Source organism: Thunnus maccoyii, chromosome 4 (assembly GCF_910596095.1).
Source record: "Thunnus maccoyii chromosome 4, fThuMac1.1, whole genome shotgun sequence".
In the NCBI taxonomy this organism is placed as follows: domain Eukaryota; kingdom Metazoa; phylum Chordata; class Actinopteri; order Scombriformes; family Scombridae; genus Thunnus; species Thunnus maccoyii.
In genome coordinates, this window is record NC_056536.1 from 21,338,701 (window position 1) to 21,354,571 (window position 15,871).

Consider the following 15,871-nt stretch of genomic DNA (forward strand, 5'->3'; position numbering starts at 1 on the left):
ATTAAGTTGGCTGTGTCAATTATGAACCTAATTAAACCTCATTAGACCTGTGTAAGTATTATGTTCATGATACTGATAGAAAACTACACATATGTGGTTTCCATTATTCAAACTCGTGCCTGTGAATTCGATAAATGCCAAACAACCCATATGTGGACGTCAACCATGATCTCTATTCAAGTGCCTGTGTAAAATGGTGCAGGTCAGCAGCTCATGTAGTGGGAATGTGACTTGTATCTTGTTAGATGTTTCCATTTATATAGATATGGACAATTCGCACATTAATTGTAAAAAAACAAGTGTTAAATTAGAAACTAAGGATGTTGAAAACCACAATTCTGCAGCTCCCCATCAGCCGCTCCATTTAACTTCTCACAATCTATGATATTAACACTTTCCAAGTATTATGTATTTTTATATATGATACGATTCAAGGAGGGAAATATTCCAGATCACTCCAAGTCATATTTTAAAACTAACTCTCAGATTCACTCTTACTCAACCAGACAATCATCTAATCTTCATCTTCCCAAACATCAACAACCAGAAGTCAATTTTCAGTCAGATACAGGGGTCCTAATTTATGAAACTGTTCTCATTGGGTTAAAATTTCTTTGTCCTTACAAGTCTCCCTCCACACAAAAATGTGTTTTTCTTCCTGCTCCTACAGTTGAATGTTTGCATATCATTCTGCTTTCACATTCATCTGCTGAAATTGGAAAGTTTCTCTGTGCTCATTTAAAGTCCAATTTTCAGGGATGAGCCTCTAAGCATGATTTGTGACTTAATAGTTTGGAAGCCAGTCCTGGTCCAATATTCAACTTGGACAGGTGTGCCTCCAGTGCACGAACACTTGAGAATTTACTTAACAGGGAACTAGGAGACACCTTGTGTCCAGCGGGAAAATGAAATGAAATATATTTGCACATTCATGAAGTCTGGAATTTTTAATGTGGTAGAAGGGAGTAGATGCCGTTTTAATGACTTTAACAAGATAATTGTTTGTGGAAAAAACTAACAAAACTATTTTATGTACATCTTAAAACATGTATGGAGGGGATCTTTAAAGTTCTTTAGAGTATATTTTAAAAAGACCTTCAATTTTGGTTTTATAATCCTATTTTTTTGAATAGTCTGCCTTTGTTCTTGTATATTATGTAGGTAGGTCATCAATAAGCCTACTAGGCTATTTTCCCTCTCCCTGCACAATGTTTTTTTTACTTTATTTTGATTTATTTGCACAGGTTAAAATAAAAAAATAAAAAAAACTCCCCTCAAACTTAACCACGTCACTATTCACAAAGTTGAAACACTGAATAGGTGCAAAGTCCAAAGTATTCTGAGTCACACCCAGCCACTGCTGTGGTTTTATTCAGCTGATAGCAGCCTCATAATGTTGGGCAGCAAGTACTGAGTGAGAAGAGTCACAGCTCAAATTTAATCTCAGACAAACCAGAAGAGATTTGTTTTGTCTTCTTCTGATTATCTGCGGTGAAGTTTTGGCTTGTTTAGTCACATTCATGTCCAGTTATTGAAGGTTACTAAGAAACTCCATGGCAACAAGTAAGAGAGCAGGGCCTCCATTTAAATCCAGTGGAGTTACAAATATGAATGCATGTGTGTGAACTAATTACATTATAATAAAAAATTTATGTTTATTAGCATGGTCCACTTATTCATTTAATAGGCTTGGTGATTGAATGTTACTGTATATTAGAGTAAATTTCACATGTATTCATCTATGACCCCACAGACAAAACAATTAAGTGTAATATTTGAATATAAGGACAGATTCAAATAAATGAGTATGATAAGTAAAGACTGTCCTTCTAAAGAACAAACCTCCAACCGGGACATTTATCTTCCTCTTCCTGATATGAACTTAGATTGACTGTGAAACAGCGTGCTCCACTGATCTTTAACTTTTTATTTCTTGTAAACATTAACATTTCAATGTGTCAAACAAGTTGAGTATGTTCACACTGAAACACTAAGCCCAGAGGCCGACTGTTTTTTTGTACCCATTTTCCATCAAAATTAAGAGGTGACTCCACTCTGCTGAAGAAATTAAACCATCAACAGAGAAACGTGGCGTCCAACATTGTAAATCAAAGGCATTTTCTGAAATTAAACACAGGACTGACAAACCACTTCCAAAAAAGTGACAGAATGACAAAATGAATTGTCAAATTTGCCAAAGTTTATTGGGAGCCTTCATACAAAAAATGAAATTATGGCTGTAAAAAGTTACAAAGGATTATTGTTGACATTGATATACTTTTGGCATTAAGGCCTATTAACCCAACACATTTTTGTAACTCTCTGCAAACCTAAAAGTGTTGTTTTAAACAAGCAGATAAGACGGGAATATTTAAAAACATACAGACCAATAGATACCTGCAGATTACTTCAGTGGTAGTTTTACAACACAAACCCACAAAAAATCTGAAAGCCAACTCAAAAACTGCCTAATTTTCAATGGTGAACACGTGAACTTGAGGCAACTTTTATTACACACAGCCAACTAATTTCAATGCATCTGTTTCAATGACATTTTCATGAATGCAAACAAATGTATGTACACTGACTTTCATAAGCTTGTCTCAGACTATCGACGTGCCGGCATTAGAAGTTGCTTTGCCGTCACTGAATCAGGGAAAAGGTTGTGGTAGGTCGGTAAGGGAACGTAGGCGGCTGTTATCATTTTGCCTGGAAGTCAAACAAGAAGAAATATTAAAGTTAAAACCTGGAACATTTTCTCCACATTATATTTTAACTTATGAGGATTCAAAACTAAAAAACGGCATTAATTCATACCTGCAAACCAGCGGCCATGAAGAGCGTTTACAGTTGCCATCGCTGCTGGTATTGAGGGGCACTTCACATACACGTTACCCTGTGTGAACAACAAAGAAGAGTGAAGATTAAAACATTTATCGACAGTTTTCCCTCCGAACAATTTCTACCAAACGATTTTCACAGTGAGGTCAAACGGGACAGACATTCTGGCCACTGCTGTCAATCTTCAACTTACTTGAGCAGAGTTCTTATCGACATAAATGTGAACGATTCCGCCATGTTTGTTGCACTCCTCGATGACATCATCTTGGATCTCGATGGCCCAGCTGGGATCGTTTTCCCTGGAAAAAAAAAAAACATGTTCAGTAATGTGAAATTCAGTGGCTTCAAAAGCTTTAAGATTGTTCTTGAAACAAACTGGAGCTTTAGATCATTAATGAATATTAATAATTTATATCCCTACGATTGTGGGTTGAACAGGTTGGACAGCTGAAGGCAGTGTGTGGCCAGCGGCTGTGATGGGAGGTTCAAGGCTTGGCTTGGAGCTGGGGTTGGAACAGCTGAAGGTGAAAAAAAAATTTACGAGGGTGTCAGTAAATTTTCTAAAAATGAAACAACATCAACAACCCCTCCCCCCGTGGTTTCCATCATCCAGACTCACCTGTTGTGGCGGCTATGTTTCCGAAGGGTATGGACCCAGTCATCTGTAGAGCCTGCTGAGCTGCAGGAGGAATCTTCAGACCAGTTCCTGCAGAGAGAAAATGAAAAATGGTTTAATAAAAGCTAAATATAAAGACATTTAACTAATAGTCTGACAGTTTGGGAAGTAGGCTCATTTGCATCAAATCCACTGCTGGAAAGGAATAATGGATATTCTGTGTTATGTACATGTTGGGTCCTGTTTACTACACAAAGATAATCATGGTTAGGCATCAAATGAAACTTCTCCAATTAGTCACCCTGACCGCAGACAAGTGCGCCATTGTACTGTTCATAAAAAAAGAAAAGAAAAAAGAAACAGGTTGTAACAAACCTTCTGCTAGACGAGCCATGAGCTGTAGACGCCCTGTGGTGCCGAGGTCGATGCCAGTCCTCTCTAATTCGTCATTGTCCAGGAACGAGCTGGCTGTCGATGAATCTGAGCGCTCTGTAACGTGCCCCACCTTCATCGGACGCCCGGCCAGCTCAAAGCCGTTTAGTTGCTCCAAGGCCTTTTTCGCACACTCTGCATCTGAAAACTAAAAAAAAAAAAAAAAAAAAAAAGAAGCGGTTAGAGTCAAATACAGGTATCAGCTCACAATATATTCCTCCATGTGTTTATTAATTACCGATATGAAGCCATATCCTTTGGACCGTCCAGTTTCACTGTCCATCATCAGCTGTATTCCTTCAATCTATGGAAACATACCGATAGAGAGGAATGTAATGAATGCATCTGCACAAGCAATTAAAACAATTCTCACTTGGTACTGAGACTTGTTCCTGACCTTTCCAAAAGGCTCAAAGATCCCTCGAAGCATTTCTTCAGTAATGTTGAAGTGCAGAGAGCCAACATACAGCCGCATCGGACCTGAGCTGCCCTTCTGTAGATTATTGGCAGCAGCTGCAGCTCTATTTTTCTCTGCCTGTAATTGGATGTAGATAGTGTTACATAATTACATTAATTCAGTGTACAATGTAGAGAAACCTGACGTACTCTGTGGTAAACTAGCTTCCATTTGTAAAAATCTCTTAAATATGTGTGTATTGGCTAACAAGGTATTTCACATTGTATTTAAATAGGCTCATCACTACTTTTTCAGCGTGGCTTTGTTCAATTACAAACATTTCATCACATAATAAGTGTCACATCCAGTTGTAGTTTAGATTACCATGATCAACACCCACCTGAGAGGCCTGGACGATGATGGGCACGCCTAAAAGCCGCTGGCCAGTCAGTCCGATTGCCAGCGGTACTGAGGAAGCCTCCACAAACTCAATGTATGCAATGCCCTTTGATCTCCTGGAGTTTCTGTCAGAGATCATTCTCACATCTCTTACCTACAGAGGGAAACAAGTGACAACCTTCAGGGATCGTTTCTACATTCGTTGAATTACACGACAACTAATTGCAAATTCAACTGACTTTTCCAACAGCTGAGAAGAAATCCTCCAGGTCTCGAGCTCTAATTCTAGCAGCGAGCTGCATGCAGAAAACTGTGCGGGCATCCCTCTCTTCTGGTGTTAGATTGTCAATTGGTTGCCTGAAAAAGAGAAAAATGAAGTTTAAATGCATCTGGAAACATCGAAACAAGCCATTTAAAGTTACTACAAGGAACTTTCATTTTGTGTTGAGTTTGGTGGCCCCTGTGGACAAAAGCAGTAGTGTTTCCCGGAATAAAGACTGCATTTCCCATGAGCATCACTGCCCCGTTTTGTAAAGATCTGGCTAGTGTGTGCATTTATTTAGGAAGCGATTGAAAGAAAGACTATTTTTCTGTTTTAAAGTTACTACAAGGCACTTTTAAAACTTTTGGTTATGAAACAGTCTCATGATGCCTCTATATGACCTACATAAGCAAACGAGACCATCAGCGAGAAGATTGGCTGTTTCTATTTAGTTATTCTAAATGCCTGCAACCAGGTCGGATTTCTCATGAAATCAGGTTAAATGATTTATGGCACGCAGACCAGAGGAGCCATGTTTACATTACATGTAGCATTGTAACATGAGGGAACACAAAGACATTACTAGGACAAGGGGAGAATTTTCTCTTCGTTTGATAACGTTAAAAGCAAAGTTAAAACTTGTTGTCAGCTTCTTGACTCATTTTAAAAAAAGACAAGAAAAAGAACCTGAGCAAGATGAGAGCACAAGCGAGAGAGACAGCAGCGGTGGTCGAGCGAGCTAAAGAGTGAATGAAGAGAGCGAGCGGTGGTGTGGAGCAGTTGTGATCAGTATTAAACTGAGACTGTTTCATAACCAAATAAAAACTCCCTGTAGTTTCTTTAATACGTAATTGGTTATTAATACATGTGACTGTGAATCAGACACACTCCCTGATTTTGTTGTAGTGCCCAACAGCACCCTCATTTCCAGCTTATTTGTATGTGTATATGTCTGATCCAACCAGGGCTTTAATGTTTGGTTCCTGTTTATTTACTGATGATAAAGATTAGGGATTAAAGATCTGTAAAGTGAGTTAGGAGGAAATCTTTGGATTTGGGGGTGCTGTAACATAAATCAGGCAACATCACCTCTGACCCAAAAAATAGTAATATTCATATTATATATATAAAGAACATTCATCTCACCTGATGGGACTCTTCTCTTTTTTGAAGGGGCTGCGACTTTTGGAACGTTTCCGGCTAAAATATAAAGAATAATAATTAATTTTTTAATATTTTTTTTTTTTAGACAGAGTCAAAAACATTTAGATGCACACACACAGTGTGAGAAGATGAACAGGGTTCTGTTTCAGCCTGTTACATTCGCGACTGTGAGACCACCAACATGTACAAAGATTTTTTTTTAAGCCATATTGATTTAATTCAATTTAACACCACTATAAACTACTGTTTTCAATGTTTTCTGAACACTTTTGTTTCTCTGTCCAGGTTAAGTGCAGAAAGTTAAGACATTATTATTCTATCCTGTTGAAAAATACAACCAACAAACCAGACAGGCTCACTAGTGATTAATACTTATACACCATCAAGTTTAAAGGGTTACATACACAGGGCTCCTGCGTGCTCTGTACCGCCCAGAACGTTCTTTGCTTCGGGAGCGGCTGCGATGACGCTCTTTGCTGCGGCTTCGTTTTCTTTCTCTGCTCCTGCTCCTCTTCTTGCTCTTCTTTTTGTCTTTGCTTCTGCTTCTTTTCTTCCTAGAGCCTGGGCTCCGGCTCCTGCTTCGGCTCCTCCTTTTCCTGAAACACGTTACGACACGGCTAGTCTCGTGCAAACTTAACAATTTTCAATCCAATTAAAACAAATTGCTTTTGGCAGTTTAGAAACAACATGTTGCATGTAAAACTTACTTCTTGTGTTGGTCGTCATGTCCGTTTGCATGAGAGGACTTGATCTCATCCTAAGCAAGGTTGATAGAAGAACATCATGAGGACGTAGATGAAACATTTCAAGTCGTCATGGTAAAGAGGATGGGGTGGGACAAGAGAAAATGCAGAATATATTCAATTAATAATAATACTTCAAACTTCCTACTGTCATGCCTGGACAGTGTCCTTCCACCACCCCAATAGCTTCCCATCCCACTCCTGTCTTTTACAAGACTGCTCAGTACTTAATGCAACAAAGCAAAGTTAAGGGAGAGTGTCCAACATATTAGCTGAGTTCAGGAAGCTTTGACAATAGCCAGGTCATCTCCACCATTCCCCTTCTAATAGGTCGTACCAATGCCACTATTTGTGCCTAATCATGTGACCACGCATGGCCCACGGCCACTAAAAGAGATCCTGTGTGGTTGGTGTCAGTCCAGTGATCTTCACCCATTTTCGTTCTTGGACTGTAAGAGCTCGATGCCACCTCTGTCACACATCTTGCCCTGAAGCAAACAGGGATTCACACTTCTTAGTAATATTGACGCCCAAGAAAATAAATTAATAAAAAAAAAAAAATTAAAAAAATGAAATAAATCCATTAATTCAGCCACGTGTTACACTACCATTATCTTAAGTTTGCAAAATGAAGTCATATTTTTAACCTTTTGACTTAAAGAAGAAAAGATTAACTGAAAAGTAACTCACTTTAAAATACAATGATGCTAGATAGAAGTATTTATTTTACAGTCATTCTAGTAATATATCAATATCTGTGGTGTTGTGTAGCATGCAAAATCAAGATGCTGATTCACATTACAGTTGACTAATGCAAAGAGGCAGTATTCATATTTACGAGCAAGAGAATATTGTTCGCCAGTATTTTACCATAAAATCTTGACAAAGCACTATGACGCTGTGCAATGAATTTCTACATTTTCAAGCATACTGTTACACAACTACAACTGTAATTAGAACAGTTATAGTTTCATACGCATATAATTCAGTATCTATTAATTTGGGGGGAGGGGATTACACATAAACACAGAACTCTATCCATTAAGATTCTTGCTTAATTAAAAATCAAATCACTTGATGTGATTGATTCATTCTTGTAAAAACCACAGAGTTCAAGACATTTTCTCTTATTTCAGACCAGGGGTTTAATTCTGATTATAAATGTCTATACATTCAGAAACAGTGACAGTATGCAGGTTGTAAATCTGAATACTGCCTCCTTTGCTGGACAGGTAAAGATGGGCTTATCAACCAATTGGCATTCACCTTGTTGCAACCGAATAGGGATTGGATGTTCTAGGTTGAATCTCTTTTAGTCCTAAGGTGAACCACAGTACATCAGTATATGCGCAATAACTACCTTCCTTTTTTTCACAGTTCACAGTGGAATCAAAGATGAATTCATGGGAGTAGAGGTGAGATATCATTAGGGAAGTCTATAAAGAGAGATAGATGCGGATTTATTTATAATTCTGTATTGCGTTTTAAATACTCAATCACACCACACAACATTCAAGTAAACTTTGTCACAGTAGCAAATATAAAAAAGGACTCAAGAGTAAATCATAACAGTGAAACAAGCTTCATTTCTATAACTTTCAACCCACCTTTCGGTATGGAGCCTCCAGCATGGCCTCAACGTCAAAATCATCAGCCATGATGAACCTATGAAGAGAAACAATGACTTTGTTAACATGCAAACGAGAGACTGGATTACTGCGAGTTATCACCTACCCGCAAAGAATCTGATGTTTTGATTAGATTAAAGGATAGGTTCACAATTTTTCAAGCCTGCCTTAAAACAATAATCAGGTTTTTCTTACTGTAATCGTTCCTCCTGTTCATGCTGGCTATTACAACATACACTTCAAATGCGCTTTCAATGTAAGTGAGGGGGGCCAAAATCCACAGCGTTTAGTACAAAAATGCATTTAAAAGTTTATAAGAAGCTTCAACTGTCATATCAAGTTAGTCATATCAAGTGTATATCTACCACATTCAAAATCCCTCTTTGTGTTTCCCTGTTGAGCTGCAGTGGAAGAATAGTAACCAAAAGTGGGACTCTGGCACTAAAGAGACTGTAACATTGAATGATATCTACTCGATTTGACTCATTTGGACGGCTGAAGCTTCACATTAGCTTCAGATAAACTGTTACACACACAAAAGGAGGCTTGTGAATTAACCTCCCTCACTTAAATGTAAGTGGATTATGAGAAGATCTCCTAATAGTATGAACAGGAGGAATAATTATGGCAATTTCAGTGTTCAGTTGGGCACCTGACTGTTGTCTTAAGACAGACTTAAACTGTGAGCTCATGTTTTATCCCCTTATTTACACGCAGCTGGTCTGATATCAACCTTGCCTCTGTGATACTTCCGATGTCTTCAGGGTGTTTGTTGTGCAATTGTACACAAGTTTTAGAAGAAGCAGCCAAACAATCGCATTACACAAGCAGAAATATCTGGTAACAGCTTTCACGTAACCTAATAGACGATCCCAACGTTTTAGCTTACATGTTGTGTTTGCATTTGGTGCCGAAAACAAACAAACAAACAATGACTGACTGGATATTTTGGTAGTAGGTTAAACGCTGTGAATGAACATCTAGGTTTGCTAAAAATATACATAAATAAGTGAGATGGCCACGAAAAAGATTTTCCTTCAGATAACATCATAAATAGACACATATGACCCCGAAAGCGGTAACACTCAAGTTAAGATAAAGGTCATCTAAATTATACCAACATCGATGGTACACGTTCAGCAGAACATGGTATATTGAACGCTAGATGTAGCATAAAGGATAAACATGCGTTGAAGCTAACGCTAACTAGCCACATCAGGAAGCTACATCGCCGTCGTCTCAACGCGAGCTACCGTTAGCTTAATTTCACGGCCCATATTCATAATTAACCGTTAGATTTCTCTAAATTGATAATATCAACATCAACAGTCATGTAGCATGGCGTAGTAAGAATTGATTTGAGACATCTTTACCCCCCAAAATATTTACAGTAGTCCAAGTACGTTAGAAAAATAAGCGCTCAGGTTAACAGTCAATATGGCTAACAGCGTTTCGGCGGCAGCTGGAGTAGCAAACATTGACGTTACCGTTTGAAAAATGCTGAAAATGATGTGCCAAAGTCTAAATATCACGGAAATGTGCTGCTGAAGAGACTCGTCTCGACGCCTCCCTCTTGGCAGATCATACAAAGCGACGATGAAATCACACTTTTCGACAGTTATATAACCTTTTTTATAAAACTGTCGACGGCAGGCGGGTCGTGGCCTGGTTCCTCTTCGTCCTCCTTCTGCTTCCTCTTCTTCTTCTTTAGTATTTATTGGAGGTCGGTAAACCAGCTTAGAGGCGCATTACCGCCACCAACTGGACTGGAGTGTGCAACAAGAGATAATGCAGGAAATTAAAAAAACCCAAACAAATCTAGATTCTTTTAGCTAAATCGGTTTATTTTAAATACTTATTAATGCCGCAGTATATGTTGCCTGCTGTTTTCCCCAAAGACACGTGAAAAGTCATGGTGTTTTGCCTTTTTTTAGTGACTTAAGAAGGTGATTATTTCCCACAATGAAGTAGTACAGGTTTGAGTGTTTCTAGTTGGCTACAGTGAGTGCATTTTCCAGTTGGGTGCTTGCATATTTTATATAATGTATGATTGAGACATGTGTGATCTATTCTCAGACGAGTGATGACATTTTCTTCCCTTCGTTCCCAGCCCACCATCCTCCCAGCACCGACGTGTCTTATATACTGTAGATGTCTTCCAGTCTCATTATCATCACCAGTACTCCTGCCATACTGATTGTGCACATGTCCTAATGAATGTCTTAGTTTCAGCTTTGCTTGATGGAAGTTGTAGGTCTATATGCTTAATTCTGAGTATGTTTGGCCAGAATATCCACCTGCTCATTTCCCTCCACACCAACATGAGCAGGAACCCAAATGGAAAGTTTCTCTGACCTCACCTTCACTCTGAGTTTAAGGTATGTACATTTGAGCATGATTTGTCACATCACAACCTTATTTATACAACACAATTCATGCAGAAAATGTAACACAAATTGATTAACACAAAAACAGGCAATCATAACATTTACAATAAAACAATGATAAATACAAATGATAAAAGGATAAAATTAAAATTCATCTTAAAATATGTTTGGAAAGGATCTTTAAGGTACACAACCACTCAGTTCTTTTAGATTGAGTCTTAAAATTCAAATTTATCTTGCACTGTAATATTTTATTCATCTGTTTCTTCTAAAATCATATTTATATGTGTCTTTTCATAATATATTATATTCCTTTTATATTTTGTCTTAAACAGGCTACTTTTAATGTGTTCGGTATAGCACTTTGAACTGCCTTCACTACCTTTTGCTTTTAGACCCTGTGACGTTTAAGCTGTTGCTTTCGCGCCTTCTGCGAGGCCGCAAACAGACTCTGAATGGCGTCTGACCTTGTATGGCATCATGAGGATGTAAATTCAAAGCCTCTCGTTCAATCTGACCCTCCTCTTGTTCTCCTGTAGAACAATACTGAGGACATAAAAGCCCCGGACTTTAAAATATCGTTCCTCCTCGCGAGAACACAGTCAGGTCAGTTCGTTTCACGGCCCTCTGTCGCCATCTAGTGACCGTTGAAAGAAATGTTTTTTGTTTGTTTTAAAAAAAAAATTATTTTTTTAAATCGGGTTTAGGTTTATTGACAACATTTGAAACATCAGACTTTGTTAGGGACAAGAAATAAAACTTATTTCCATTGTTGTCCCATTTTCTTCGGTTGATTTTTGCTTTTGTTTTTCCTTTTCCAGAATATTTTCATTAAGCAAATGTCACATAGAAAACAGTGAAGGAATATCAACATAGATTTTTCTTTTAATTGGGCCTATTAACCCTTTCTCCTCCAGCCTTCATATACACTGCTGTTACCATTAACATAGTACAAAAATAATGTTAGATAGCCCATTTTAATATGTAGTAATACAGTTAGAGAAAAAAGAAAGAAAGAGAAGTCATTTATGAAAAAAGTAAAAATTAAAATGAAATACAATTTAAAAAAAGAAGAATAAGAACTTAAGTAGAAAATAAATAAATGCATTTATAAGTAGAACCCTTCACACACAGACGGGAAGACTCCTAATTTTATGAAGGTATTGGATCAGGCAGTACCTCTCTGTGCAAACTTTATTTTCTCACGATTCATGATCATCAAAAGTCTTTGAGCCAGAGGGCGGCTGAAAGTTTCCAGTTTAATAATGTTCCTCTTCTTGCCAGTAATGATGCAAATGCTAAAATGCTCTTTAATTTAATGTAATTAACTTAAATGTTGTGATTGATCTTTGTCTGGAACATCAAAGATAACCGTCCAAATGTTTAGCCTCAAGCTTCTCATTTGTAGCTTTGGAGAGATGCTCAAAAACACTTGTTGTTTTCAAGTGAATTTGCTTTAACTATCTTTCAAATTTAAAACAGCTTTTAGTTTACTTAGACCGACATGTTCACAACATAGTCATAATTTTTTATGTTGCTGTAATTTAAAACTTTAAATTTAAAACACCATTGGGCTGGACTAACTTGCTCAGCTCATCAGAATTTAATACTTCTTTTCATTAATTTAAATGACTGTTTTACTTGTTAACCTCAGCTGTGTTTTTATGTTTTTGACTGGTTTACTTTCACCTTTCATCATTCATTCATCTGTTCCTTTTGCGGTATTTTAACAGGTTTCATTTCTCAGTACTAAATTTAACACAATTTGGCAGTTTTTACCTCATTTTATCCCTTGTTAGTTGTTTGCAGATGATAGAGATGTGTGGTGGTTATGTGTGTTTGTTATTGCACCTTTTATTTTTATTGTTATTGTTTTTTTAATCTAATTTTACTTCTTTGTTTTGTAGCTGTGGTTGACGATTCTCCCTCTGCACAATTTGAATGATAGATATAATCAATACAAAAATAGTGTGCACAGCTTAAAAACAGTTTATTTCACATCACAAACTTATGACATATAGGAGAAGCGCCATATTGGCCAAGAGAGCCCTCATAATCAATTTCCTTTTATGTTTGCATGTAGGACAATAAATAACACCTTTACTGTTAGATAGTGGTGGACAGTGTCACTGCACTGGCATTGTTCTTCATTTCTATCTATGATCACATGCTCAACCTATTTACAATGCATTTGAAGCAATAGCTACTGTAACACACTGTCAAAGTGATGGTATTGCGAGGTGGGGACATTTGCAACAGTGTCTAATTCCTCCAATCAGAAATGTCATTTTGCACATGCCCAGTTAACCCCTCCCTTTAGCAGGAAGACGGTGGCTAACTGTGACTTTTCCTTTTCCCTCTGGACTTAAAAGATGTTTTAGTGGTATGAAAATGGGAATGAAAAATAAAAAAAACAAATTAAGCTTTCCTGAATTTTCCATTTGCCTGGAGTATTTAAAGAAAATAATGTTGTAGCTTCAAATTTTTGTAACCGTTCAAAAGTTTGAATGTAATTACATTGAAAATTATTGTCCTATCTTAATGAAACATGGTAAGATTAACTGCCAGACAATAGTAAAAGGCCTTCTCTATGCACAAACAAAACAAATTAACTGCAGTTTTCATAGATATAGTACATTGTTTGTAAAAACAGTTAAAATTAAAACTAAGTTAATTAGTACCATTTTAATGGATGTTGCAACCCTCCCTGGAGACTGTTGCAACTGTCCTCAGGCATGGTTTCAGTTGCAATACCTTACTTCTTCTCTTCAAATGCAAATTCTGAATTTATTATCATATGTGGAAATATTTTAATAATGTGGGTACTGAGCTAACATATGGGTTGTATATATTAAAATTCTGTTGTTCTAGTGTAAATAGTCTCAGAATAACAACTGCCCCCACTCTACCCTAAATTCTACTATTAATAAAGGAAAATATAGGCATATTTACATTTTCTTCTTCAGTCAAATGCATTTACAGCACTTGGTATGTGTGGCATGTCAGGCAGCAGAGTCCTCTGTTGTAATGGAGTTATTGAGTGTTGCATCATAGTCCGATGGAACATCAAAAAACAACTCGTCGTCAAAACACGAATCGTCGGATGGTGGTGCGAGGTATGACAGCTTCAAGATGAAGCCTGTAAGGACACCTCCTATCGCTGACACTCCTATGGTGGAGAAAATAGCTGCAACCTGGAAGAGAGCCTGTTCGCGAGCAGTCCTTCCTAAGCCCGGCTGTAAACTGGGAATCAACATCTGGAGCTCAAGCAGCTTCGGGTCCCCTTCCACAGGTGCTCTGTGGGAAAAGATCTCATACAAACTGGGGCCATAAACTTCCTCACTAGCCATCAGTATAGCGCATATCCCTGCAGCACAAGATATCAGTCCCGTTAGACCGTGCAAGTTGTGTATTCCACATTGATCCTGGATCTTGAGGCGCTGTGCCAGGAAGGGGCTCAAGTACTTGTAGCCCAGCATGCATGCAATGCAGCCCATCATACCCAGAGCATACGCAGCTGCAGGCGATATCATCATATCCACAGATGCGCCGACCGTCACGCCTCCAGCCAGGGTGACATTCTGAACATCGGCCATGGTGAGCTTCCCGTTTTTGTTGAGCATCGCAGAGAGAGCGAAGGCTGTGAGCGTGGAGGCACTGAGGCCGATGAAGGTGTGGAGGATGGCCCTGTGCTGGTCGTCTCCTTTCAGGGTTAACGCCGAGTTGAAGGAGGGCCAGAACACCCAGAGGAACAAGGTGCCCATCACAGACAGCATGTCAGACTGGTAGCTGGTGTTCTCCTTAGCGTGGCCTTCATTTAACCGAGGCCTGTACAACACAAAAGTGACACCCAAGCCAAAATAACAGGCAAAGAGGTGAATCAGAATAGACCCTCCTGCATCGTTTATCTTCAGGTACTTCAGCACGGCCCATTCTGTGACTGCAAACACCGGCACTTCCAGCAGAGCCATGACCAGCAACTGCAATGGACTCGTCTTCCCAAGCACTGCCCCGAAAGAAATCAGCACCACAGCGCAGGCGAACTCTGCATTTATGAGGTTGATCACTCCAAGGTGGATCTTACCGTCATGGCTGAACTGGAAGTAGCCCTGCACTAGAATGGCCCACTGGATGGCAAAAGTAGCAGTGAGGAAGTTAAAAACCATCCCGCCAAAGCCATAGAGGCGGAAAAATGCCAGGAGGCACCCAAAGCCGAGGAATATCATCACCTGTATGTCCGTAAAAAAAGGGTAGTCCCTGTACATTGCATTGTCCAAGGGGTTAGTTTGGTTGGTTTGAAATTTGGCATCAGCATGGTCATCGTAGGTGACAAAGATGGCATAAAGGGCAACAATAACCACCTCTGTGACAAACACAAACACAGGTAACCTCACTCGGAGGCTGGTCGAGCGTGTCTTCATCCTGAGAGCTCTTTGGAACAAATGCCTGTCATTTCTTTTCCAGCCTGGATTATCTCTGTTTAGATAAGACAGGTCCAGGGCCATTGATCAGGCGTGCTTTCTCTCAAACAAACACAAGCAATATCCCCCTCACAGAGAAATACTGCTGTGTGAACTTTGACCAGTGTAATAAGACATTTAACAGCTCTGCTGTTAGAGCAGCATTTTTGTGGTTACTTTACAGCACAATACACCATGTGTGTGTATCTATAAATCCAAATTGGCTTGTTTCATAAAGTGTATATGCACCTGACATCAGAAACATTTTTTAAATAAATAAAGTGATAACAACATTAATGCATTTACCACAAAATGAGTGTCCTCTAACCTAAAAATGGTAATGTTTTTACAAAAAAAATCACGATTTATTTTTGTTTTAAATTCTTTTAAATCATGCTAATTTCTTTTGGAAATATCAAAGAAAGTTTGCTGACCTATGAACAGGCCTCTGGCACATTGTCTCTTAAATTACGGAGTTGGTGATAAAAGCTGCAACTGGCATTTCACAATCAGTGCAGTTCAGCATGTTTTGTCCAGATCAG

At 38.5% G+C, this 15,871-nt stretch overlaps 2 protein-coding genes across 5 annotated transcripts; both read right to left on the minus strand.

Moving 5' to 3' along the window:
• Positions 1-2,178: 2,178 nt before the first annotated feature.
• Positions 2,179-10,207, minus strand: LOC121896051 (RNA-binding protein 39-like). Of its 4 annotated transcripts, none has more exons than XM_042409683.1 (16): positions 10,110-10,207; positions 8,462-8,519; positions 8,219-8,290; positions 6,819-6,868; positions 6,516-6,707; positions 6,094-6,147; positions 4,925-5,042; positions 4,687-4,839; positions 4,287-4,424; positions 4,128-4,193; positions 3,833-4,037; positions 3,461-3,547; positions 3,263-3,359; positions 3,035-3,140; positions 2,818-2,896; positions 2,179-2,709 (listed from the first exon to the last, which is right to left on the minus strand). In XM_042409683.1, exons 2-16 carry the CDS (start codon positions 8,510-8,512, stop codon positions 2,609-2,611), a joined length of 1,569 nt encoding a protein of 522 aa, XP_042265617.1. In that variant the 5' UTR covers positions 8,513-8,519; positions 10,110-10,207; the 3' UTR covers positions 2,179-2,608. The 4 variants fall into 4 exon arrangements, with proteins under 4 accessions (XP_042265617.1, XP_042265616.1, XP_042265619.1 ...); XM_042409682.1 differs by having other exon boundaries at positions 9,970-10,182; XM_042409685.1 differs by lacking the exon at positions 8,219-8,290 and having other exon boundaries at positions 10,110-10,206.
• A 3,664-nt stretch (positions 10,208-13,871) lies between these two features.
• rh50 (Rh50-like protein) lies at positions 13,872-15,290 on the minus strand. The gene has a single exon (XM_042409136.1). It carries the CDS (start codon positions 15,288-15,290, stop codon positions 13,872-13,874), a length of 1,419 nt encoding a protein of 472 aa, XP_042265070.1.
• Positions 15,291-15,871: the final 581 nt, after the last annotated feature.